The 27,773-nt window shown below is 48.5% G+C and overlaps 1 protein-coding gene across 1 annotated transcript in view; it reads left to right on the plus strand.

The window, feature by feature from the left end:
- Positions 1-623: 623 nt before the first annotated feature.
- The window catches only part of RTN4RL1 (reticulon 4 receptor like 1), a 279,099-nt gene continuing 251,949 nt past the window's right edge, over positions 624-27,773 (plus strand). Inside the window, exon 1 of the mRNA XM_086955192.1 lies at positions 624-1,640. Within this exon, the coding sequence (XP_086811318.1) occupies positions 1,628-1,640 (13 nt within the window). The 5' untranslated portion in view covers positions 624-1,627. The remainder of the gene's footprint in view (positions 1,641-27,773) is intronic.

Here is a 27,773-nt window from a genome sequence, read left to right on the forward strand (position 1 = left end):
AAGAGAGGAGCATTCCCGGGACCTGCTGCCCTGCTTCCCCTGGGACCAACCAGCTGCACCTACCGTTCAGGGGACCGCCTGCTGCTTCTACACTCATAAGACCAGCCTGCTGCTTCTGCCCTCCTGGGACCACCCATCTGATTTTACTAGTCTGGACTATCTACCTTCCTAGGACCAGCCTGCTGCTTCTGCCCTCCCGGGACCATCCACCTGTCTCCCCTGGGACCAGCCTGCAGCTTCTACCTTCCTGGGATCAGCCTACTGCCTCCTTGGACCAGCCTGCTGCTTCTGCCCTCTTGGGACCAGCCTGCTGTTTCTGCCCTCTTGGGACCAGCCTGCTGTTTCTGCCCTCTTGGGACCAGCCTGCTGCTTCTGCCCTCCTGGGACCAGCCTGCTGCTTCTGCCCTCTTGGGACCACCCATCTGATTTTACTAGTCTGGACTATCTACCTTCCTAGGACCAGCCTGCTGCTTCTGCCCTCCCGGGACCATCCACCTGTCTCCCCTGGGACCAGCCTGCAGCTTCTACCTTCCTGGGATCAGCCTACTGCCTCTTGGGACCAGCCTGCTGCTTCTGCCCTCTTGGGACCAGCCTGCTGTTTCTGCCCTCTTGGGACCAGCCTGCTGCTTCTGCCCTCTTGGGACCAGCCTGCTGTTTCTGCCCTCTTGGGACCAGCCTGCTGCTTCTACCCTCTTGGGACCATCCATCTGTCTCTCCTGGGACCAGCTTGCAGCTTTTAACTCATTTGGCCAGCCCACTGCTTCTACCCTCTTAGGACATCCTTCTGCCCTTTTACCCTCATGGGACCACTCTTCTGCCTCTCCTAGGATAAGCCTCCTGCTTCTACCCTCCTACGGCCAGCCTGCGGCCCCTGCCCCTCTTGGACCATTCTTCTGCCTCTCCTTGGACACCCCTGCTGCTTCTACCCTCCCGGGACCAGCCTGCTGCTTCTACCCCCTGGAAACAATCTGCGGCTCCTGCGCCTCCAGAGACCACCTTCTGTTCTACCTCTCGCGAGGGCACCCTCCTGCCCATCATCTGCACTCCTGCCACCCACCCACCCGGGACAGCGCGGCCTCTCCTGGACCCAGCCCTCCGCTGCCTGCTTCTCACAGGGTCCTCCCGCCTCGGACCACCTTCCGTCCCCTGGGACACCGCGCGGCTCCCGGCTCTTTGGGCATCACGGGGCCTCCCGGCAGTCTCTTCCGAAGCTGTCCCGGCTCGCCTGTCTCTTGTTTCCGGAGTATCTCCTTGGTTACATGACTCGTTCGACTCTTTCAAGCGGCATTGGCAGAGAATAACTTCTGGTTGAAGATTGTCTCTCGCTGGGTGAGGACTCGCTCTGGCCGAGGGCTGTCTCTGGCTCAGGCCTTCGTCTGGCTGGGACTCGCTCTGGCCGAGCAGTGTCAGTAGCCGATGACTGCTCCTGGCGGATGACTGACCCTGGTTACAGACTGTCTCTGGCTCCGAGCTGTCTCTGGAAGAACGGACTGCCCCGGATAGCGCCCACCCTCGGATAGCGCCCACCCTCTGATAGCGCCTGCTTTCGGATTCACCTCGGGCGCGCTGGTCTGCTCTCTGGATTTTGGAATATTCCCCCCATCTCATCCAGCACCTAGACTCCACGATGCTGCGAAAAGGTAAGACCTATCCTGGGTAAGGGGGCATGCTTTGCTGACCTGTTTCAGACTTGCCACCCTGTGCTAGGCCTATGCCAGGAGGTGCCCTTCCTTTTGCTCCCAGATGTGCCGTCCCATGCACGAACACTGACGTGTCACCGGTAGTTTGTGCCCTGGCTGTGCCGTCTCCTCTTTGTGCCCAGGTTGTCTGTGTATTTGTGCTGCCACGCTGTGACATTTCACTCTGTGGGCTCAGGTCAACGTATGCCCTCTCCCTTTGGTGCTTGAAGGATGGCCGCCCCCTCCCTGTTCCGCCAGGATGTGCCCAGTGCCCTTCATGCGTATGCCCAGCTTGAAGTACCAGGTGTGTGCACCTTTTATGCACCTCCTGTTAGTTTCCAGGGAGAGATGTGCCCATGATATCTGTGCCCAAGGTCTATCTTTACCCTCGTGCTTGCTGTGTGCCCTCTTTACTGTGTGCCCAGGGAGTATCTGCTCCTCGCTGTTGTACTCAGGACGTGCCCCTCCTCTCCATGCCCAGGGAGTACCTCACATGCTTGTGGTCAGTCCCTGTCTTCACAGAGCTCAGGGAGTGCCATCTCTTGTCTGCGCGAGAGATGTGCTCTCTCCTCCCTATGCCCAGAATGTGTATTTGTTTCTCTTTGTGTTTAAGATGTGTATTTTCCTGCGCGTGCACAGAAAATGTACTTTTCATTACCAGAATGTGCCCTGCTTCTCTGTGCCCCTTCTTTGTGTTTCATAATGTGCCCTCTTCTGTTTGAGAGCGGTAAGTACACATTTCTCCTTGTGCCCAGGATATGTCTTCTCCTCTTTTTGCCTTGGATGTGCCTTGTCTCTTTGTGTCCATGACGTGCTTTGTCTCTTCATGCCAACGACGTGCCCTCTCCTGTTTGATGGCAGGATGCATTCTTAAATACCAGAGACCAAAATTAGCCCTTTCCAATCTGCTCTCAACTTGTGCCTACACAAGCGGTGCCCCGGTTATCACTGCGGCTATTTCTTCCCAGGATGTGCCTTCCTCTCTTTGTTCCCATGTTGTGCCCTCTCTTGTTTGAGCATAAGATGCGTCCTTTATTCTCTGTGTTAAATATAGGACTTTTCCCTTTGCCAAGCATTTCCCCAAACTTTTTTTTGCTCACAACAGCCCTCCACACTTTATATCCACGGTGTGAGTTGCTCGATTTGTGCCAACGCTGTGGCATCTTTTCTTCATGCTCAGGATGCGTCCCCCCATCCTCGTGCCTCCACATGTCCACTGCTGTGGGCCTCCAGAGTGCGCCATTCACCGTTATGCCAACTATAAGCGCTCTCACCTTTGTGTCTATGGTGTATTTTCATTTTGAGCAAATGATATATTTCCTCATTGTGCCCTGGGTGTTGTTTCTCCTTTTGCTCGGGATTTAAATCCAATCCCTTGCTACCCGTGTGTGTTTTCTTTCTGAGTGGCTTGTGTCTGGTGTCAGTATTTTGGGAGGAAGGAGTGAGCAACGTTAGGTGAGCCATGAGGGGCGCTCCGTGGAGTATAAGTGACTACAGGGGTTCCAGAGCCCTTCCTCCGGCACAAATTACCCACAGTTAGGGAACCTAGGAAGGAATTGGATGACTAAAGTAAGCCCAAGTCGAAAGTGGCATTAACAGGGTCGCTTGCCTTTGTTTTCTGTCCTGACGAATGTCACAGACTCCATTGAGCCACAAGGCAGAAACATGTTGACGGTCCTCATTTACTATAAAGTGCAGGTTACGCTCTTCATCAAGCAGGATTTTTGAAGAGCAAAGGGGAGTCCAATAATGGAACATGATACTTGGTGGTGTGTGAGGATATCAACAATCAAAAGGATAGGGAGGAGGAATAAATGTCCATTTATTTCCCCGGGTAGGTACAAAAGTATTCAAGTGTGTGAGGATATCCACTCACACTTGTTTGTGTGTCCAGGGCCGGCGCTAGGCATGGGCAGCGTGGCCAGCTGCCCGGGGCCTCGCACTCAGCCCACCAGCATGGGGCCGAACCGATCGTGTGACCTGTTGTTTCCCTGTTTCCTTGCAATTAGGGTCTATGGGAGGGTCCCCACCCAGGGCCTCTCAGGGATGGTGTCTGGAGGCCTAGGGGAGGGAGGAGCTTCCCCATGTCCCAATTGCAAGGAGACCCATTCAGCGACACTGCAGGACAGTATTATTTTAGCACCACCACAGTGTTAATTCATAGCCTGCCAACAATTCTTACATCTATCAGTCTGAAGGTGTGAGACTTGCTTGTGGGCTGAAAGTTAAAACTGTGGGGGAGGTAAAATCCTGTACAATGGGCCTCCCGCAGTGTTTCTGAATAGTTTCCTTGCAAGGGGTCACCTAAGTAAATTAAGGGGCCTCGCGCATTGACTTTTGGCCCAGGCCCTCGCAAATCATAGAACCGGCCCTGTGTGTGTCCATAGAGAGGCTTGAGGTGGACATTCACTGATATATGAATAGTTGAACAGTTTTTTTGGGTGGCTTTCTAGTGTTTGACATATGTGGTTGGAGGCCAGTTCACACGAAGCCCCATCGCCTCCAATTCCCTACCTTGGCAAATTTCCAAGATGTTCGTGGTTTAATGTTGATCCCTCTGGCTTGACCCATGTGATATTGACTTGTCCTGGTGCTAGTCCCCATGGGTGGCTTAACGGACTTGTGCTAGGAGCCATGGCCAACTGTCCAGTCTCTCGTTAGTCCCCATCTAGGCCCCCTTACCTCTAGTATGTCCCCATTTATTATACCCCTTGTCATGGTTACTCCGCGAGCCATGCATGCCTCCATTATTGTCTGCCCTGTTATCTCACTGCTCTCCTCTGGATAAGAGCCAGCAAGATAACAGCCACTAATTGGGTGAGGTGAGCCGCTGACACTGCTGGGCTCTGGTGCCACCATTGATTGCCCTGGATGATGGATAAACGCGCTGCTATGTAAATTTCACTCAAGTCACGTAATGCTGGATAATGCTGGTTAGTTCTGGGTTACACTGGCTAGTCACGAGGAAAGTTGGCTGAAAGGTAGTGCTGACATTATGGTGATGTTGGGCAATGTTATTGGTTCATCAAGTTGGGTGATGTTACAGCATGGTGGGTATAGTTGGGTGATATCGCAAGACTAGTGTGGCTTCATTTCCAGTGATAGTTGGTAGCGCTGGGTGATGTTGGGGATGGTGGCTAATGCTAGATGGGGGTGAGTAAAGTTGGGCTGAATAAAGTTGGATGGCGTTAGGTAGTGCTGAGTGATGTTAAATGCTGGGTCGATGTTGAGATGTGCTTGCTGAAGCTGGGCTTTGCCGATGAAGTTGGGAACATTTGGTTGATCGAGGTATTGAGATATTAAGCAGTATTGGGAGTTGCTGGGTATTGCTCATAAGGATGAGTGTTGGAAAGTACTGGGAGATGTTGGGTGATATTAGGGAACATTGGCATAGCCTAGGCATTGCCTATGAAGTTGATGAAGTTGGGTAATGCGTAGATGTTGGTGCTGTTCATTGATCTTGGGTGATGTTGAGCACCGGCGAGTAATGCTATGCATCGCTCATAACGTTTTGAGATTGGTTGTGCTCTGTAATGTTGGTTGATGGTGGGTATTGGGGAGTGTTGGGTGATAATGCACAATATCAAACAAACATGGACGATGGGTAGTGCTGGATGATGTTGGTTGATGCTGGGTATTGGGGAGTGTTGGGTGATAATGCACAATACAAACAAACATGGGCGATGGGTAGTGTTGGATGATGTTGGTTGATGCTGGTCATTGGGGAGTGTTGGGTGATAATGCACAATATCAAACAAACATGGACGATGGGTAGTGCTGGATGATGTTGGTTGATGCTGGGTATTGGGGAGTGTTGGGTGATAATGCACAATACAAACAAACATGACGATGGGTAGTGCTGGATGATGTAGGTTGATGCTGGGTATTGGGGAGTGTTGGCTGATAATGTACAATACAATCCAACATGGGCAATGGGTAGTGCTGGGTGATGTTGGTTGATGCTGGGCATTGGGGAGTGTTGGGTGATGATGCATAATACAAACAAACATGGACCATGGGTAGTGCTGGATGATGTAGGTTGATACTGGGTATTGGGGAGTGTTGGGTGATAATGCACAATACAATCAAATATGGGCGATGGGTAGTGCTGGGTGATGTTGGTTGATGGAGTTGTTGGCTGATATTGAGCAGTGTTGGGAGATGCTGGGCTCTGCTCATACAGATGAGTGTTGACAGCACTGGGAGACCTTGGGTGATGTTCAGAAGCATTGGCAGAGGCTGAGCATAGCCTATGAAGATGATGAAGTCGGGTAATGTGTAGATCGTGGTGCTATTCATTGATCTTGGGTGATGTAGAGGACTGCTGAGTAATGCAATGTATTTCTCATAAAGCCTTGAGATCCGTTGTGCTGGATGATGTTGGCTAATGCTCGGTAGTGCTGGGTGATGTTGGTTGATGGAGTTGTTGGCTGATATGGAGCAGTGTTGGGAGATGCTCGGCTCTGCTCATAAAGATGAGTGTTGGCATAGCTCTTAAAGTTGGGTAATGTTGTCTGATGCAAGGAGAGGCAGTGCAGGGTAATGCTTTTAAAGTTTGGGGAAAGGGCAGTTGCAAGATTTGAAATGTCTTTGCTTCCTTGCCTGGTGCAGTTGGCCTGTCTGCATCACTATCGATTCGAATAACAACACTTGGCGTGGTGCACGTTGTGTGCCGGGTGCAAGGTTAGCTCTGTGCGTGGGTTGTGCAGCACTCATCACTCCATACATGAGATTGTTCAGTATTTATTACCACTGGACCTGGGCCTGTGCAGTATTCATTACCTAGTGACTCGGACTGTGCAGAATGTATTACCTAGGTTTATAGGATTAATACTCCGTATTCTGGGATTGCGGCTATTCATTATCGAGGTGCCTGGGGCCGTGCAGCATTCACTGCTCCAGTGCCAGGTATTGTGCAGTACACCTCGTCTCAATGACCAGGGTGTATTAATTAAATCAGATTCTGGGGTTGTGACATTGTCATTCCCCTGTGCCTGAGGCAGTGAGGCCTTCATTATTTCAATCTGAAGTATTGTGCATCACTTCTCCTTTCGGTGCCTGGGAGGGCATAGAAATAAATACTCCATATGCTGGGATTGTGATTTACTAATCATGTATGTGCCCGTGGCTGAGCAGAATTCACTGCTGCGGTGTAAGGTACTGCACAGTACTCCTTGTCTCAATGACTAGGGTATAGTAGCAACTACTCCGGGCTCTGAGATATAAGAACTCATTATAAGTTCCCCTGGATTCCGCAGTAGAGGCTGCACCATCGCCTGGCAGTGCACAGTATTTACCCCCAGCCCGCACATTGCTCTGTTATGCTGCTGCAGCCCTGAAGCTGCCCCAAAGCCCTGGGGAGGGGAGGGGAGGGGGGAGGTGGGAAAGGGGAGGGGGGGAGGGCTGTGAGAAAAGTCAGTCGAGCAGGAAGAACTGGTTGTGAGACTGAGCCGTGTTTGTACCTCAGTGCTGCTGAGGGCTGTGAAGCTGTTGCTACCCCAGTGTTTCAGGTTGTACACTAGTAATCCCCAGGGCGGGTTGGAATAGGCACTAGTGCTCCCACTGAGCTGCTGATGTTATTATTTGTACCTCTGTGGATCTGATTGTGCAGTAGTCTTACATTCAGGACACTGATTGTGTAGTATTCACCGCACCAGTGCCTAGGCTTGTCCACCATTCATCCCCACAGACCCTGCAGTTTTGCAGTATTTCCTACTTCCTGTGCCAGGGACTATGCATTGCTCCACTCCCCAGTGCATTCCACTGTACAGTGCTCTGGTGCAGGGACTTAGATTGTGTAGTGTTCTTATCCGATTGTGCAGTATTGTGTGTTGTATCTCTTTTGGCATGCACGGTGTAATATCTGCAGCACCAGGCACTATATTCGTCTTTGTAGCACTGAACCTCAGGGGATGGACTGCCTCAGTGCCAGGGACTATGCAGCATCTCTAAGGGCGTGCATAGGACGGTGCAGTCATGCAGGCATAGGATGGTGCAGTAATGCTTATGTACAGTGCCAGGGATTGTGCAGCATCTCTAAGGCCAGGCATAGGATGGAGCAGTAATGCTTATGTGCAGTGCCCGGGATTGTGCAGCATCTCTAAGGGCGTGCATAGGATGGAGCAGTAATGCTTACGTGCAGTGCCCGGGATTGTGCAGCATCTCTAAGGGTGAGCATAGGACGGTTCAGTCATGCAGGCATAGGATGGAGCAGTAATGCTTACATGCAGTGCCAGGGATTGTGCAGCATCTCTAAGGGCGTGCATAGGATGGAGCAGTAATGCTTACGTGCAGTGCCCGGGATTGTGCAGCATCTCTAAGGGCGTGTATAGGATGGAGCACTAATGCTTATGTGCAGTGCCAGGGATTGTGCAGCATCTCTAAGGCCAGGCATAGGATGGAGCAGTAATGCTTACGTGCAGTGCCCGGGATTGTGCAGTATCTCTAAGGGCGTGCATAGGATGGAGCAGTAATGCTTACGTGCAGTGCCCGGGATTGGGCAGCATCTCTAAGGGGGAGCATAGGACGGTTCAGTCATGCAGGCATAGGATGGAGCAGTAATGCTTACGTGCAGTGCCAGGGATTGTGCAGCATCTCTAAGGGTGTGCATAGGATGGAGCAGTAATGCTTACGTGCAGTGCCCGGGATTGTGCAGCATCTCTAAGGGCGTGTATAGGATGGAGCAGTAATGCTTACGTGCAGTGCCAGGGATTGTGCAGCATCTCTAAAGGCGTGCATAGGATGGTGCACTAATGCTTACGTGCAGTGCCAGGGATTGTGCAGCATCTCTAAGGGCGTGCATAGGATGGAGCAGTAATGCTTACGTGCAGTGCCAGGGATTGTGCAGCATCTCTAAGGGCGTGCATAGGATTGAGCAGTAATGCTTACGTGCAGTGCCCAGGACTGTGCAGCATCTCTAAGGGCGTGCATGGGATGGAGCAGTAATGCTTACGTGCAGTGCCCGGGATTGTGCAGCATCTCTAAGGGCGTGCATAGGATGGTGCACTAATGCTTACGTGCAGTGCCCGGGATTGTGCAGCATCTCTAAGGGCGTGCATAGGATAGAGCACTAATGCTTACGCGCAGTGCCCGGGATTGTGCAGCATCTCTAAGGGCGTGCATAGGATGGTGCACTAATGCTTACGTGCAGTGCCCGGGATTGTGCAGCATCTCTAAGGGCGTGCATAGGATAGAGCACTAATGCTTACGCGCAGTGCCCGGGATTGTGCAGCATCTCTAAGGGCGTGCATAGGACGGTGCACTAATGCTTACGTGCAGTGCCAGGGATTGTGCAGCATCTCTAAGGGCGTGCATAGGATGGAGCACTAATGCTTACGCGCAGTGCCCGGGATTGTGCAGCATCTCTAAGGGCGTGCATAGGATGGTGCACTAATGCTTACGCGCAGTGCCAGGGATTGTGCAGCATCTCTAAGGGCAGGCATAGGATGGAGCAGTAATGCTTACGTGCAGATCCAGGGATTGTGGAGCATCTCTAAGGGCAGGCATAAGATGGTGCAGTAATGCTTACGTGCAGTGCCAGGGATTGTGCAGCATCTATAAGGGCAGGCATAGGACGGTGCACTAAAGCTTACGTGTAGTTCCAGGGATTGTGCAGCATCTCTAAGGGCGTGCATAGGATGGAGCACTAATGCTTACACGCAGTGCCTGGGATTGTGCAGCATCTCTAAGGGTGTGCATAGGATGGTGCACTAATGCTTACGTGCAGTGCCAGGGATTGTGCAGCATCTCTAAGGGCGTGCATAGGATGGTGCACTAATGCTTACGTGCAGTTCCAGGGATTGTGCAGCATCTCTAATGGCAGGCATTAGATGGTGCAGTAATGCTTACGTGCAGTGCCCGGGATTGTGCAGCATCTCTAAGGGCTTGCATAGGATGGAGCACTAATGCTTACGTGCAGTTCCAGGGATTGTGCAGCATCTCTAAGGGCGTTCATAGGATGGAGCACTAATGCTTACGTGCAGTGCCAGGGATTGTGCAGCATCTCTAAGGGCGTGCATAGGATGGTGCACTAATGCTTACGTGCAGTTCCAGGGATTGTGCAGCATCTCTAATGGCAGGCATTAGATGGTGCAGTAATGCTTACGTGCAGTGCCCGGGATTGTGCAGCATCTCTAAGGGCGTGCATAGGATGGTGCACCAATGCTTACGTGCAGTTCCAGGGATTGTGCAGCATCTCTAATGGCAGGCATTAGATGGTGCAGTAATGCTTACGTGCAGTGCCCGGGATTGTGCAGCATCTCTAAGGGCTTGCATAGGATGGAGCACTAATGCTTACGTGCAGTTCCAGGGATTGTGCAGCATCTCTAAGGGCGTTCATAGGATGGAGCACTAATGCTTACTTGCAGTGCCAGGGATTGTGCAGCATCTCTAAGGGCGTTCATAGGATGGAGCACTAATGCTTACGTGCAGTTCCAGGGATTGTGCAGCATCTCTAATGGCAGGCATTAGATGGTGCAGTAATGCTTACGTGCAGTGCCCGGGATTGTGCAGCATCTCTAAGGGCGTTCATAGGATGGAGCAGTAATGCTTACTTGCAGTGCCAGGGATTGTGCAGCATCTCTAAGGGCGTGCATAGGATGGTGCACTAATGCTTACGTGCAGTGCCCGGGATTGTGCAGCATCTCTAAGGGCTTGCATAGGATGGAGCACTAATGCTTACGTGCAGTGCCCGGGATTGTGCAGCATCTCTAAGGGCGTTCATAGGATGGAGCACTAATGCTTACGTGCAGTGCCAGGGATTGTGCAGCATCTCTAAGGGCGTTCATAGGATGGAGCAGTAATGCTTACTTGCAGTGCCAGGGATTGTGCAGCATCTCTAAGGGCGTGCATAGGATGGTGCACTAATGCTTACGTGCAGTGCCCGGGATTGTGCAGCATCTCTAAGGGCTTGCATAGGATGGAGCACTAATGCTTACGTGCAGTGCCCGGGATTGTGCAGCATCTCTAAGGGCGTTCATAGGATGGAGCACTAATGCTTACGTGCAGTGCCAGGGATTGTGCAGCATCTCTAAGGGCGTGCATAGGATGGTGCACTAATGCTTACATGCAGTGCCAGGGATTGTGCAGCATCTCTAAGGGTAGGCACAGGATGATGCAGTAATGCTTACGTGCAGTGCCAGGGATTGTGCAGCATCTCTAAGGGCGTGCATAGGACAGTGCACTAATGCTTACGTGCAGTGCCAGGGATTGTGCAGCATCTCTAAGGGCAGGCATAGGATGGAGCAGTAATGCTTATGTGCAGTGCCAGGGATTGTGCAGCATCTCTAAAGGCGTGCATAGGATGGTGCACTAATGCTTATGTGCAGTGCCTGGGATTGTACAGCATCTTTAAGGGCAGGCATAGGATGGAGCAGTAATGCTTACGTGCAGTGCCTGGGATTGTACAGCATCTTTAAGGGCAGGCATAGGATGGAGCAGTAATGCTTATGTGCAGTGCCAGGGATTGTGCAGCATCTCTAAAGGCGTGCATAGGATGGTGCACTAATGCTTACATGCAGTGCCAGGGATTGTGCAGCATCTCTAAGGGCAGGCATAGGGTGGAGCAGTAATGCTTACGTGCAGTTCCAGGGATTGTGCAGTGTATGTTTCTCAGTATCAGGGATTGTGGAGCATCCTTAACTGTTTGGATGGGATGGCACAGTAGCGGTCACATGCAGTGCCAGGAATTGTGCAGCATCTCTAAAGCAGGCATAGGATGGAGCAGTAATGCTTACATGCAGTGCCAGGGATTGTGCAGCATCTCTAAGCGCAGTCATAGGATGGTGCAGTAATGCTTACATGCAGTGCCAGGAATTGTGCAGCATCTCTAAGGGCAGGCATAGGGTGGAGCAGTAATGCTTACGTGCAGTTCCAGGGATTGTGCAGTGTATGTTTACCTCAGTATCAGGTATTGTGGAGCATCCTTAACTGGATGGATGGGATGGCACAGTAGCGGTCACATGCAGTGCCAGGGATTGTGCAGTAAACTTACCCTCAGTGCATCCACCTTTGCAGTATTCCTTACCTCAGAGTCTGTGACTTTGCAGTATTTATTACTTCAAGCTCCTGAATTCCACTGAGATTCGAGGTGGGTGAAATAGCACATGTTCTGTTTATGTGTACATGCATGTGGGCAGCCGTTTGAGTGAAAACTGCTCACTGCATTTCCCTACAGTTTCCCTCTTCACACAGTTAACGCTGCTCTCGCAGCTCACACGGCTGCAGCAAACATCCAGTTTCACAGTTCATGTGGGAGCATGTTTTTCTTGAACCGGTCACACAAGCAGCAAACGCGTAAGTAAAACCAAAATGTATGTGAGATACGCAAAACCCAATAATCGAGATTTAGGTGACATTAAACTTGGATAAAAAATCTTAGGGGCATAATTGCGAGCCCCTTCCAGCACCAGCGCATTTTGTGATGCTACAAAGGGGCAAATCATAAAATCATATCTATGAGGCCACACGGCTTTGAATGGCCTCAGAGACATGAAGTCAGGCAGGCAGCGCTCTTTACAGCATTGCCTGACTCTGCGCTCGGAAGGCCTTCAATGGGCACCGCAGTGGGTTTTCCCACGCAACACCCATGGATTTTAACGCATCCTCAGATTTACAAGACCATGTAAACCTGGGGAAATGCAAAAACCACGCGCCTCCCGAGGTGGGGATAATAAGGAGAAATAACTTCATTTCTCCTCATTTTTCATCTTTCTATGTGTGCTGACATAGGAAGAGGAAATGCCTCTTCGGATTGTTTCTGGGCAGGAAGGTGCAGCTTCCTGCACAAAATACAACCCTGCTGACAAAACAGGCATGCTTGCACCATGGTGGAAGTGTGCCTGCATTGGGACTAGACTGCAGAAACAACGCCAGTGCAGGGGGAAAGGGCAGAAACGCACCTTATTGCTTTAATACGGCGAATTCCTGCCCTTTCAATTTGGCGTAGGGCAGCGGAGCATGCAGACTCGCTGCGCTGCCCTATGCCAAAGCCCCATAAATAGGGGCCTCAGGGTCTTCTAATGGCATCACCTTTGCAACTTGGACTGTGAAGTAGTCAATACCTCAGACCCTTTACTCTCAATGTCCATGACCTCAGTATCTGGGATGGCGCAGCATTCATTACATTCGGAGACATATTTATGAGAGGCTTGCACGGCCGTTACGTCACGTTTAGTGAAGCAACAGTGGTGCAAACATTTCAAACCGTATCTTTGCGGCCACGCAGAGCCACTTTGCATGGCTTTGAATGGTCTCCTTGATAAGGAGTGAGGCAAGGCGGTACAAATCTCTACATTGCTATACTCTGTATTTGGGAGGCAATTCATGGGCGTTGCAATGCGTGTTCCCATGCAAAACCAATGGATTTTGATGCATCTCCACATTTATAAGAGCCTGTAAACCGGGGTATATGCCAAAACCTTACGGCTCCCCAGGGGAGGCACAACGGGGAGAAATATGTTTATTTCTCCTTGTTTTCCCTTTTTGAAAGAGGAAAACACCACCCAGGATTGCTTTTGTGCAGAAAGGGGCCCTTTCCTGCACAAAACAATCCTGTCTATAACACAGACACCCTTGCGCAAGGGTCCCTGCGTTGGTGCTAGGCAGCCAAAACGGAGCCATGGCAGTGGGAAAGGATAGAAATGCGCCGTATTGCATAGAAACAGCGCATTCCCGCCCTTTCCCTTTCACACAGGGCAGCGCAGAAAGGTGATTTGCTGCGCTGCCCTGTGCCAAAGGCCCATAAAACTGGACCTCCGTGCCCAGGATTTCACAGGACAGCTTGCATCCTGTGCCTGGAACATTTGTGTAGTCCTATACTCAGCTCCTATGCAGGCCCGGACTGGTCATAGCGGGCACCAGGCAATCCCCCGGTGCGCCGCAAGGGTGGGGGCCGGTTTTGAACCCCTGGGGGCCGATTTTGCAGCATAGCTTCAAAATCGGCCGTGCAACAAAATCGGCCGAAAACCGGCCCTAGCAAAGCACTCGTCGGCACCTCCAACTCCCCCCCCCCCCCCGAGTGGGAAGGGGGGCCGGCCGAGCACTTTGCCAGGGCCGGTTTTGGTTCCCTGTCCGGCCCTGCTCCTATGAGTGCATCCTGCCGGCCGAGTACCTTAGATAAGTCAGTATTCGCCACCCTTCATGCAATGATTTCATAGGTTTCCTCACTACAGACCAGGGAATAAAGCGGCATTGGGTACTCAGATGGTGGGATTGTGCAGTCATCATGCCCTCTGGATGTGGAGTATTTAGTGCAGTCAGAGGCTGTGGCTGTGCCCTAAGCCTCAGCCCAGTCCCTGAAAAGGCACAGATTCTTTTCCACGGTGCATGCAGTTGTGTATATTCCACACCTCACTGCTTGGGATCGTGGAGTATTTCCACCCCTAGTGTGGGCTCCATTCAACATGTTTCAGTATCAGTGACTGGGACTTCATCAGCTGCTGGTTTCAAGTGATGCTTACATCCGATTAAATGTCAGTGCAATCATTCTATTCTTACTATCCTGGACTGTACAGCTTTCAATACAATCCATACATCCGATTCTGCCACAGGTCACAGTTCAGCCGCTGTATTTGTGCATTATTCATTCTATCGGTGTGTACATTTGTTTAGTATTCAATACCTTGCCACCTGGGTTTGTGTAGTGCCATTAACATAATGCCTGGGACTGTGGAGTATTCCTACCCACAGCGTGTGGTTGTGAAGTAATCCTTACCTTTTATTTTATAGTTTATTTTCAATCTTCGCCACTTAGTGTTGTACAGAAACCCCATTTCCCTGTGCTGTGGGGTTGTGCACATTTCATTACCACAGCACATGCCACTGGGCAGCCTTTACCACCCTCAGATCCTGGGTTTCTGCTCTATTCTGACTCTTTGTGCTCGAGATGCTGCAGTATGAATTGCATTCGTTCATCAATTGCACGGTATTCATTGCAGCTACTACGTGAACGGAGAAGTATTCCTTCATTTGCTACCTTGGTGTGGATTCCATGTTACTCTCATTACCCCCGCTTTGTGGTACTCGTTATACCAGATGAGGGAAAAACACATCATTAATTCGTCACAGGAATGCTGCAGTTGTGGTGAACTCCTCAGAGCTGGGATTTTGCAGCACTGTCCGTGCCTGTGCCTAGAACGGTGCAGTATTTGCTTCTTTAGTGCTCCGGGCTATTCAATATTAATCACCTCAGGGCCCGGGAGCTCGTAATATTAATTGACTTAAATACGTGGCATTGTGCAGTATTACATGTCTCGTTGCCTCCAATGGTACTGTATTCCTTCCCTTAGGCCCTGTGCAGTATTACATGTCTCGTTGCCTCCAATGGTACTGTATTCCTTCCCCTAGGCCCTTTGCAGTATTACATGTCTCTTTGCCTCCAATGGTACTGTATTCCTTCCCCTAGGCCCTTTGCAGTATTACATGTCTCATTGCCTCCAATGGTACTGTATTCCTTCCCTTAGGCCCTGTGCAGTATTACATGTCTCGTTGCCTCCAATGGTACTGTATTCCTTCCCCTAGGCCCTGTGCAGTATTACATGTCTCTTTGCCTTTAATGGTACTGTACTACTTCCCCTAGGCCCTGTGCAGTATTACATGTCTCTTTGCCTCCAATGGTACTGTATTCCTTCCCCTAGGCCCTTTGCAGTATTACATGTCTCTTTGCCTCCAATGGTACTGTATTCCTTCCCCTAGGCCCTTTGCAGTATTACATGTCTCGTTGCCTCCAATGGTACTGTATTCCTTCCCTTAGGCCCTGTGCAGTATTACATGTCTCGTTGCCTCCAATGGTACTGTATTCCTTCCCCTAGGCCCTTTGCAGTATTACATGTCTCTTTGCCTCCAATGGTACTGTATTCCTTCCCCTAGGCCCTGTGCAGTATTACATGTCTCTTTGCCTCCAATGGTACTGTATTCCTTCCCCTAGGCCCTGTGCAGTATTACATGTCTCTTTGCCTCCAATGGTACTGTATTCCTTCCCCTTAGGCCCTGTGCAGTATTACATGTCTCGTTGCCTCCAATGGTACTGTATTCCTTCCCCTGGGCCCTGTGCAGTATTACATGTCTCTTTGCCTCCAATGGTACTGTATTCCTTCCCTTAGGCCCTGTGCAGTATTACATGTCTCGTTGCCTCCAATGGTACTGTATTCCTTCCCCTAGGCCCTGTGCAGTATTACATGTCTCTTTGCCTTTAATGGTACTGTACTACTTCCCCTAGGCCCTGTGCAGTATTACATGTCTCTTTGCCTCCAATGGTACTGTATTCCTTCCCCTAGGCCCTTTGCAGTATTACATGTCTCTTTGCCTCCAATGGTACTGTATTCCTTCCCCTAGGCCCTTTGCAGTATTACATGTCTTGTTGCCTCCAATGGTACTGTATTCCTTCCCTTAGGCCCTGTGCAGTATTACATGTCTCGTTGCCTCCAATGGTACTGTATTCCTTCCCCTAGGCCCTTTGCAGTATTACATGTCTCTTTGCCTCCAATGGTACTGTATTCCTTCCCCTAGGCCCTGTGCAGTATTACATGTCTCTTTGCCTCCAATGGTACTGTATTCCTTCCCCTAGGCCCTGTGCAGTATTACATGTCTCGTTGCCTCCAATGGTACTGTATTCCTTCCCCTAGGCCCTGTGCAGTATTACATGTCTCTTTGCCTCCAATGGTACTGTATTCCTTCCCCTAGGCCCTGTGCAGTATTACATGTCTCTTTGCCTCCAATGGTACTGTATTCCTTCCCCTAGGCCCTGTGCAGTATTACATGTCTCGTTGCCTCCAATGGTACTGTATTCCTTCCCTTAGGCCCTGTGCAGTATTACATGTCTCGTTGCCTCCAATGGTACTGTATTCCTTCCCCTAGGCCCTGTGCAGTATTACATGTCTCTTTGCCTCCAATGGTACTTTATTCCTTCCCCTAGGCCCTGTGCAGTATTACATGTCTCTTTGCCTCCAATGGTACTGTATTCCTTCCCCTAGGCCCTGTGCAGTATTACATGCTCTTTGCCTCCAATGGTACTGTATTCCTTCCCCTAGGCCCTGTGCAGTATTACATGTCTCTTTGCCTCCAATGGTACTGTATTCCTTCCCCTAGGCCCTGTGCAGTATTACATGTCTCTTTGCCTCCAATGGTACTGTATTCCTTCCCCTAGGCCCTGTGCAGTATTACATGTCTCTTTGCCTCCAATGGTACTGTATTCCTTCCCCTAGGCCCTGTGCAGTATTACGTGTCTCGTTGCCTCCAATGGTACTGTATTCCTTCCCTTAGGCCCTGTGCAGTATTACGTGTCTCGTTGCCTCCAATGGTACTGTATTCCTTCCCCTAGGCCCTGTGCAGTATTACGTGTCTCTTTGCCTCCAATGGTACTGTATTCCTTCCCCTAGGCCCTGTGCAGTATTACGTGTCTCTTTGCCTCCAATGGTACTGTATTCCTTCCCTTAGGCCCTGTGCAGTATTACATGTCTCGTTGCCTCCAATGGTACTGTATTCCTTCCCTTAGGCCCTGTGCAGTATTACATGTCTCTTTGCCTCCAATGGTACTGTATTCCTTCCCTTAGGCCCTGTGCAGTATTACATGTCTCTTTGCCTTTAATGGTACTGTATTCCTTCCCCTAGGCCCTATGATTTTGCAGTATGCATTGCCTTCACGCGCAGGGGCGTGCAGAACTAAAAACGTTACGTTTCTCGAATGCACATGGTTCAATACATTTGATACCTGGATTGTGGGGTGCGCATGAATCCGGTGCCTCTTATTGGACCCCATACTCTCAGAAGCTGTGGTTTGCAGTATTTGTACCATCACTGCCTCGATGGTGAAGCATTCATTTCATTAAGGTTTTGGATTGTGCAATATTAGTTTCTCCTAAAACTTGGACTATACAGTGTTTAAAATGAAAAACATTTTTAACTGGCCTGGGATTTGAGGAAACTTGTGATTGTGCAATGTTACTTTGACAGACACCTGAGACTGTGCAATATTCATTTACCTAATAACTGGGATTGATCAGTATTCATCTGCCTAACATCAGGGATTGTGCAGTATTCATGTGTCAAAAATCTGGTATTGTGCAGTATTCATTTGCCTAACGCCTGGAATTGTGCAGTATTCACTTGCATTACACCTGGGACTGTGTAGTATTCATTTGCCTAACATCTGGGGTTGTGCAGTATTCATTTGACTAACACCTTGGATTATGCAGTATTCATTTGTCCAACACCTGGGACTGTGTAGTATTCATTTGCCTAACATCTGGGTCTGTGCAGTATTCATTTGACTAACACCTTGAATTATGCAGTATTCATTTGCCTAACACCTGGGACTGTGCGGTATTCATTTGCCTAACACCTTGGATTCTGCTGTATTCATTTGCCTAACACCTGGGACTGTGCAGTATTCATTTGCCTAACACCTTGGATTCTGCTGTATTCATTTGCCTAACACCTGGGACTGTGCAGTATTCATTTGCCTAACACCTTGGATTCTGCTGTATTCATTTGCCTAACACCTGGGACTGTGCAGTAGTAATGTGCCTATCACCTTGGACTGTGCAGTATTCATTTGCCTAACACCTTGGATTCTGCAGTAATCATTTGCCTAACAACTTGGATTATGCAGTAATCATTTGCCTAATACCTGGGACTGTGCAATATTCATGTGCCTAACACTGGGACTGTGCAGTATTAATTTGCCTAACACCTGGTATTCTGCAGTATTCATTTGCCTATCACATGTGATTCTGCATAATTAATTTGCCTAACATCTGGCATTGTGCAGTATTACTTTTCCTGTCACTTGGTATTCGTTACTTCAGTGTCCATCATTGTGCAGCAATCACTCCTTATGTGCCTGCCGGCATGTGTGCAGAATTTATTAGTTCAATGCATGAGATAGTGAATTATATTCTTCTTCTCACTAGAGCATGGATCCCACATCATTCACGGACCACAGTACCTGAGAAGAGCAAAATGTTTATCCTCAGTGCATTATTCAGCCCTTCAATTCCTGTAAATAGTATTTCTTTGAATCACGCACTATCCTTAGCTCTAGTACCTTTATTGTGCAGTTTTCATCATTTGCATTACCAGGAGACTGCTCTAATCCTCTGTCTTAATGAAAGGGATTTAGAAGCATTTATTTTCTGACTGCCTGAGATTGTGCAGTATTTGTTTGCCCTCGGTGCTTTGGATGACTCAGCATTCTCACATTCAATGCCTGGTATTCTGCAGTATCTGGAGGGTTTGCTCAGCATTAGTTATTCCCTTGTCCTGAGATTTGCAGTATTTTTTCACCTCGGTGCTTTGGATGACTCAGCATTCTCACATTCAATCCCAAGTATTCTGCAGTATCTGCAAGGTTTGCTCAGCATTAGTTATTCCCATGTCATGAGATTTGCAGTATTTTTTCACCTCGGTGCTTTGGATGACTCAGCATTCTCACATTCCGTGCCTGATATTCTACAATGTTTGATCAACATTAGTTATTCCCCTGTCCTGAGATTTGTAGTATTTTTTCACCTCGGTGCTTTGGACGACTCAGCATTCTCACATTTAATGCCTAGTATTCGGCAGTATCTGCAGGGTTTGTCCAGCATTAGTTATTCCCATGATCTGATTTGCAGTATTTTGTGTGCCCTCAGTGCGTTGGATGACTCAGCATTCTCACATTCAATGCCTAGTATTCGGCAGTATCTGCAGGGTTTGTCCAGCATTAGTTATTCCCATGATCTGATTTGCAGTATTTTGTGTACCCTCAGTGCGTTGGATGACTCAGCATTCTCACATTCAATGCCTAGTATTCTGCATTTTCTGCAGGGTTATTCAGCATTAGTTATTCCTGTGACCTGAGATTTGCATTATTTTCTTCCCTCTTTGCTTTCGATGACTCAGTTTTCTCACATTCAATGCCTGGTATTCTGCAGTATCTGTAGGGTTTGCTCAGCATTAGTTATTCCCATGTCCTGAGATTTGCAGTGTTTTTTGCCCTCGATGCTTTGGATGACTCAGTATACTTACATTCGATGTCTGGTATTCTACAGGTTCTGCAGGGTTTGCTTAGCATTAGTTATTCCCATGTCCTGAGATTTGCATTGTTTTTTGCCCTCGGTGTGTCCTGAGATTTGTAATTTTCTTTGCCCCGGTCCTTTGGATGATTCAGCATTCTCACACTCAATGTCTGGTTTTCTGCAGTATCTGCAGGGTTTGCTTAGCATTAGTTATTCCCATGTCCTGAGATTTGCAGTGTGTTTTGCCCTCAGTGCTTTGGATGGCTCAGTATACTCACATTCAATGTCTGGTATTCTGCAGTATCTGCAGGGTTTGCTCAGCATTAGGTATTCCCATGTCCTGAGATTTGCAGTTTTGTTTGCCCTCGGTCCTTTGGATGACTCAGCATTCCCACATTCAATGTCTGGTATTCTGCAGTATCTGCAGGGTTTGCTTAGCATTAGTTATTCCCATGTCCTGAGATTTGCAGTATTTTTTGCCCTCGGTGCTTTGGATGACTCAGTATTCCCACATTCAATGTCTGGTATTCTACAGTATCTGCAGGGTTTGCTCAGCATTAGTTATTCCCATGTCTTGAGATTTGCAGTGTTTTTTGGCCTCGGTCCTTTGGATGACTCAGCATTCTCACATTCAATGTCCGGTATTCTGCAGTATCTGCAGGGTTTGCTTAGCATTAGGTATTCCCATGTCCTGAGATTTGCAGTTTTGTTTGCCCTCGGTGCTTTGGATGACTCAGTATACTCACATTCAATGTCTGGTATTCTGCAGTATCTGCAGGGTTTGCTCAGCATTAGGTATTCCCATGTCCTGAGATTTGCAGTTTTGTTTGCCCTCGGTCCTTTGGATGACTCAGCATTCTCACATTCAATGTCTGGTATTCTGCAGTATCTGCAGGGTTTGCTTAGCATTAGTTATTCCCATGTCCTGAGATTTGCAGTATTGTTTGCCCTCGGTGCTTTGGATGACTCAGTATACTCACATTCAATGTCTGGTATTCTACAGTATCTGCAGGGTTTGCTCAGCATTAGGTATTCCCATGTCCTGAGATTTGCAGTTTTGTTTGCCCTCGGTCCTTTGGATGACTCAGCATTCTCACATTCAATGTCTGGTATTCTGCAGTATCTGCAGGGTTTGCTTAGCATTAGTTATTCCCATGTCCTGAGATTTGCAGTTTTGTTTGCCCTCGGTCCTTTGGATGACTCAGCATTCTCACATTCAATGCCTGGTATTCTGCAGTATCTGCAGGGTTTGCTTAGCATTAGTTATTCCAATGACCTGCGGTTGTGCAACATTCATTGAGCAAGTTTTTAATATCCAAATTCCCCGATTAGTGAAGTATTATCAATTTCCCCAGTATCTGCATTGTGCAGTATTTTTGACCGGAGTACTAGGGATCACACAGTATTTATACTCTTCATGACATGATTGTGGGGGTTTAATGACAATATGATCATGTACTGTGCATTATTTACGTTTATCATTGTCATTACATGAATCACCCTTAAATCCTGGATTATGCAGTATTAATTTCCATCACTATCCGCATTCTGCAATGTTACTTACTCACAGTAACTGCACTTTGTCATTTCCTTTCCTTTAGTACTTGGGTTTGGGCAGGATTAACGTAACTAGTGCCCGGGGGTGTACCATATGTCTTACTCACTTGTGCTTTACGCATTACTAAAGTGTCCTGGTCTGTTAAGCAGTCATTACCTGTTTGCTTTGTGTTGATAATTATTAATTACTTTAATTGCTTGTTCATGTTTCATTCACTAATTTCAGTAACTGGTGATATGGTATTTATGAATGCCTAAATGCCTAGGGCTGGATGCTATTCCTTACTACAGAAGGTTGAACTGCAAAGTATTAATCACCTGCTTGCCTTGTGTTGATAGTTAATTACTATAGTTGTTCATTTATTAATCGTTCATTATTCGCTAATCTCAGTACATTGATTCTGCAGGCTTGGTACCTAAGTACCTGGGTTGTGCAGTATTCATCAACACAGTGCCTATGACTGTGAAGTACTAATCTCCTAATTGCCTATTGTTGATCATGATTAATTCCCTTATTTGCTCGCTTATGCATCATTCATAATTCTCTAATTTCAGTGCATCAATTGTATAGTAGTATTACCCCAGTGCCTGTATTGTGCAGTGTCGTCCCCACACTGCCAAGAACTGTAACATATTTATTACCTGATTGTCTTGACCATTATTAATTTATTTCTTAATTTCAACATTATGCATCATTCATTATTCACTAATCTCGGTTTTTCCAATATACTTCATCAATTCAGTACCTATGGTTGTGTAGTTTTCATTCTAAAGGGCCTGGGATTGGTAATTTATGATTGCTCGTTCGTCTTGTTTTTGTTTATCATTATTAATCCTCTTAAATGCTCATCTATGGGGTTGATTACGATGCCGTTTGATTCAGGTTTGCCGAATCCGATTTGGAACCCTTCTTTCTGACCGAATCGAACACAGCTCCTAATGACCGATTACGATGCCCATAAACTGGTAGGGCTGTCCGAATTGGTTCCAAAAGGCATTCAGCCTGGTCGCGTCTTTTGGATCTGATTTTTGTACAGCTCTATGGACTCGGTTTCCAAACGAGCGATTACGATGACCGATTCGGACAGCCGTTCCAACTCGATTGCTCCAGAACTAATTGGCTGCCGATATTTCTGTCTTTGGGGGCCCGTAGCAGGCCACCCTTCACCCAGGGCCCGTGGTGGTACACAAGGGACCCCCTATCTAACCATGCACAGTGTGGCTGGGTACCATGGGCTGCCCACCACAGGGTGCACGATTTTCCCCTGCCACCCCTTTCTCCAATGGGAGCCAGTGTTCTCGTACAGAACACAGGCTCCCATTGAAGTCAATAGGAGGTTGGCCGAATCATATCCTGAAGCATCCAGATATATCAAAATTGATCGGTCGCACTCACCCGATTCGAGTCATCCAGAAAGTATTCCGGGACCAATTCAGTAGGAATAATTTCAGGACAAGATTGTTATCAGCCCCTTATTCATGACTTGCCACTCTCAGCACACGGGTTATGCAGTATTATTGCCTCAGTTCCTAGATTTCTCAGTATTTGATACCTGCATTATTTGAGTAGCACGCATGATCACAGTACCAGTGCCTACACACATGCAGTATTCACCTCCACTGTTTCTAGGGCTTTGCAGTATTCTTAGTGACCAGTGCCTTAGGTCCGCAGTATTCATTTTATCAGTGACTTCTGTTCTGCACTGATACTTCCTTCCGGCCTGGTATTTGCTACATTTATTACCTTTGCGAAATGGAATTATGCAGTATTAATTCTTTCAGTGTCAGTCGCTGTGTAGTAATTGTTTATCTTATTTACTGAGACTTTGCAGTGTCCCCAGTGACCACTGTCTCTACTGAACACACCCTCTTGGCGCCTTGAGTTCTGCTGTATTCATTACTACAGTGTCTGAGACAGGTGTTACTCGTATGCAAGACTCATTTGGCCATACCGTATGTATGTGCCTCACAGCTCAGGGTGTGGTGGTTTTGTATCCTCTCTTTAAGGAGCCTGCAGTAGTCAGACCTTTAGCGGCTGGATTTGTGAAGTGTGCATTAGTTCACTGTGTGCACCGGGCCACAGTTATTACTCCCTTAAATTGTGCAGTCTTCGCCAAAAGGCATATGTTGTGTAGTATTCATTACTTCACTGTAAGCATCACTGATATTACTCCCATGAACTCTGCAGTATTCATCAAAGAAGGGCTTATGTTGTGTAGTATTCATTACCTCACTGTAAGCATCACTGATATTACTCCCATAAACCGTGCAGTCTTCCTCCAAGGCGGGCGTAGGTTGTGTAGTATTCATTGCTTGTTAAAAGTGTCTAGGATGATGCAGCTTTCAATACCCAAAGTCTCTTGGATTGTGCTCTGTTCATTGACTCTGTGACTCTGTAGTGCAGCATTTGATACAACAGGTGGTGAAATGTAATTTTAGTACTTGAGTGTATGAAATGTTCATGCCTCCGCTCACTGGGATAGTGTAGTTCTCAGTGTATGAGATATGCAGTTGTACAATGTCCATTACTCACAGTTCATGGAATTGAAAAATGTTCCTTATAGAAGGACAAGGATTTACTGCATTCTGTAGGTAAATCCACCTTTACGCATGTCTCCCCTGAACCCTGCATTGTTCTCTGCTCTAGTCTGCTGGGGATAGAGCGTGAAGCCTGCTGCCTTGGCTAGTCTCAATGGGCAGGGGGTGTATTGGAGTGGGCTGGGCCAGCATGGCTCCGCTGCGTGGCTTCCAGTGGGTCATTGTAGTCAAATGAGGAGACAAGATGAGCTGTGTAGGTGTAGTTTTCGAAAGAGCTTAGGTTCATGAAGATGAAAGCAAGCAGCATTGGATGTACGACGTTACAACGCGTACTTTTACAACACGTGCCGTTACTACGCAACTTTTACAACGCAAGTCGGTACAACGACTTGCGTTGAGGGGTGCTGGATAGTAAATATTTTAATTTACTATTCCAACTCCAGTCCCCGTGGATAGTAGGGAAGGAGTTGGATAGTAAATTAAACTATTTACTATCCTGGAGCGCCCCCCCAGCGCAAGTCGTTGTAACGCCTTGCGTTGTAAAAGTTGCGTGGTAACAGTACCGCGTTGTAAAACCTTCGTTGTAAAGGTTGTTCCCCAGCAGCATTGGTTTGCCATGGAAGGGGCCATTGACTTTAGAGATTTAGCCATAAGTAAACAAGGGAGTGGCTGGGGGTGGAAGGTCAGGGAAGGGACACCACCTACCTCTGTTATATTTGACTACATCTGATAATGTTTAAGTCGAAGCTTTAGATCCGCACCACCATCTTTCATGACATGGAGACTCTATGCCTGCCGACTGTAGGGCAAGGACTGGGCACAGACCCCGCCCCGATGGACGAGGTTGTGTGTGGCATGAGGATAATGGAGCCCAGACATGTGTGTGCTTCCAAGAGGCAGAGCATGCTTGTATGTCAGGACACATTGCAGGGAAAGTCAGAGCACAAACATACATGGTTCAGAACATGGATGTAGTGGAGAGACTGCTGAACTAATGGGGAATGAGGTGACGTCCCTCAGAAAGAACTGTGTGCTCCTGAGAGATGACCAGAGAGGTGTGATTGCCTCTTGGTCCTCAAGTAGACAACAGGACATCGAAGATGAGGGCACCTCTTGTTAGGCAGATCGGTTGACCAGTTGTAACTGGTTTGTCACTGATTTTGTGAAGGTTTTTTTGCGAACTGGAAAGAGATCGGCAACGCTATCTTCCACTCACTCTGAGCTGGTATCTGGAAGGACCTCTGTGCAGTTTGTTAGCTGTGAACTATGCCTCCAGCACGAGGTAACTGACTCTCATCCAGCCCCTCTGGTCTGACTGAAGGTAGGAGGAAGTCTGGAGGTGGGAGCCGTACTGTGCTCTTGGAGAGGGACGAAGCCTCCTTTTTCCCTACATGATCACTCCGGAGTAACTTTCACGGACTGTCCATGTTGAATGGAGAAGAACTGTAGACAGTTACTTCGAAACACTACATTGCTAAAAGTGACTGATCTAAGTTTTGAGTTGATACTGCTTATCCTTAACACGTGCTCTCTGAAGTAGCCTTTCATCTCGGTCCTGTGCTACTAAGTGTTAAATGAGGCTATCTTAGTAGTGTTTGGTAGCTTAGGTAGCTTTGCACGGTGGTGGGATCATTTACTCCACTAAGCAACCCTGGGACATATTTACATGGAGTTAACACCACCTGTACATCACTTTTTCTGATGGTCTTGTGGTGATATCCCCTTTTCCTTATTTACAAGTTGGTGATAACACCGCCTTGTAAATAATGCCCCTATTTATGCAGAACTTGGCGTGAAACAGGTATGCAATGGGCGTTGAGGTGGGCATTCCGCTTTTGGCTGGGGCCCCATATTTATACGGCATGGGGCAGCACTCAAAATACCACCAGGGACTACTTGGTCTTAAGCAAGCGATACAAGGAGACATGTTTCATTTCTCCTCGTTGTTTGCTCTTTCGATGTGGGCCGCATTCTGCAGCACACATAGATAGAGCAACTCACCTGTAAAGGTTGTTTATGCGCAGGCAGGACCCCGTGCACAATTAAGTGAGGACATCACGGACTTCATCACCCCACACGCCCTCCCCTCCGAGGATTACATTCTTTTGGGAGACCTCAACTTTCACCTTGAAAAGAACAACAACCGCAACGCCACCACCCTTCTGGACAATCTCGCCAACCTCGGACTTAAACAACTTGTCACTACCCCCACCCACGTCGCAGGTCACACACTCGACCCCATCTTCACCTCCAGCAAACATGTCTCCTTCAGCCACACCACTGCTCTCCTTTGGACGGACCACAGATGCGTTCACTTCACCTACAACAAGACCACAACCAACAACCATCCTCAACCCACTCTGCGAAGAAACTGGAACAAAATCACCATCGACCAGATCGCCTCATTGCTTCTTCAAAACCCCCCTGCCCACTCCTCAAACCCCGACCAAGCAGCCATTAACCTCACCCAATGGCTATCCAACAGCGCCGACATCCTAGCACCTCTGAAAAAACGTCAAACCAAACTAGGCAGCAAGAAGGCCTCCTGGTTCAACGATGATCTAAAGAAATCTAAGAAACTCTGTCGCTCCCTTGAGAAGGCCTGGAAAAAAGACCCTAACAACAGCACCAAGGATGCCTTCAAAAATGCCACCCGTATACACCACCAACTGATCAGGAATGCCAAGAAAGCCGCTTTCAAGGACCGACTAGATAGCAACGCCCACAACAGCAAGGAACTATTCAACATCGTCAAGGAATTTACTAACCCCTCAGCCAACTCCAACAACATCACCCCCTCTCAAGCCCTCTGCGACTCCCTAGCTTCGTTCTTCTACAACAAGATTGCTGACATCCACAACAGCTTCGACAACCGGCCCGTAGACCAACCCACCCAACCTTCTGCAGGACCCCCACCCCCCTTGAACATCCTCAATGACTGGAACCCAATCTCCACTGAGGACACCATCCGCCTAATGAACTCCATTCACTCAGGATCCCCCACAGACCCTTGCCCTCACCACATCTTCAACAAAGCAGACTCCATCATAGCACCGCACCTCCGAGACGTCATCAACTGCTCCCTCAACTCCGCCACCTTCCCGGAAAGCTGGAAACACGCCGAACTCAGCACCCTTCTGAAAAAACCCACAGCTGACCCCACCGAACTCAAAAACTACCGCCCCATCTCGCTCCTTCCATTCCTGGCCAAAGTCATCGAGAAAGCTGTCAACAACCAGCTCGCCGCCTTCCTCGAAACCAACAAATCCCTCGACTCCTCATAGTCCGGCTTCCGAGCCAAACACAGCACTGACACCACACTCATCGCAGCAACTGACGACATTCGAACTCTGCTAGACAACGGAGACACGGTCGCCCTCATCCTCCTCGACCTCTCTGCAGCCTTTGACACAGTTTGTCATAGCACCTTAATACAACGCCTCAGAAACATCGGAATCCAAGGAAAAGCACTGGAGTGGATCACCTCTTTCCTCACCGGAAGAACCCAGAGAGTCCGCCTCCCACCATTCAAGTCAGAGGCCACTGAAGTCATCTGCGGCGTGCCACAAGGATCCTCACTCAGTCCCACCCTCTTCAATGTTTACATGAGCCCCCTCGCGGCCATCGCACGCCAACATAACCTCAACATCATCTCCTACGCTGATGACACTCAACTAATATTATCACTCATCAAAGACCCGAACACCGCCAAAACCAACCTACATGAAGGAATGAAAGAAGTAGCCGAGTGGATGAAGCACAGCCATCTAAAACTGAACTCCGACAAAACTGAAGTCCTCATCCTTGGTACCTCCGCCTGGGACGACTCTTGGTGGCCAGAGGCCCTCGGAAAAGCACCCGTCCCGACGGACCACGCACGGAACTTAGTTGTCATCCTGGACTCCTCACTCTCTATGAACAGACAAGTCAACGCCGTTTCATCATCTTGCTTCAATATTCTTCGCATGCTCAAAAAAACATTTCGCTGGATCCCCACCGAAACCAG

The sequence above is a fragment of the Lissotriton vulgaris genome, chromosome 2_1 (genome assembly GCF_964263255.1).
Source record: "Lissotriton vulgaris chromosome 2_1, aLisVul1.2, whole genome shotgun sequence".
Lineage (NCBI taxonomy): Eukaryota > Metazoa > Chordata > Amphibia > Caudata > Salamandridae > Lissotriton > Lissotriton vulgaris.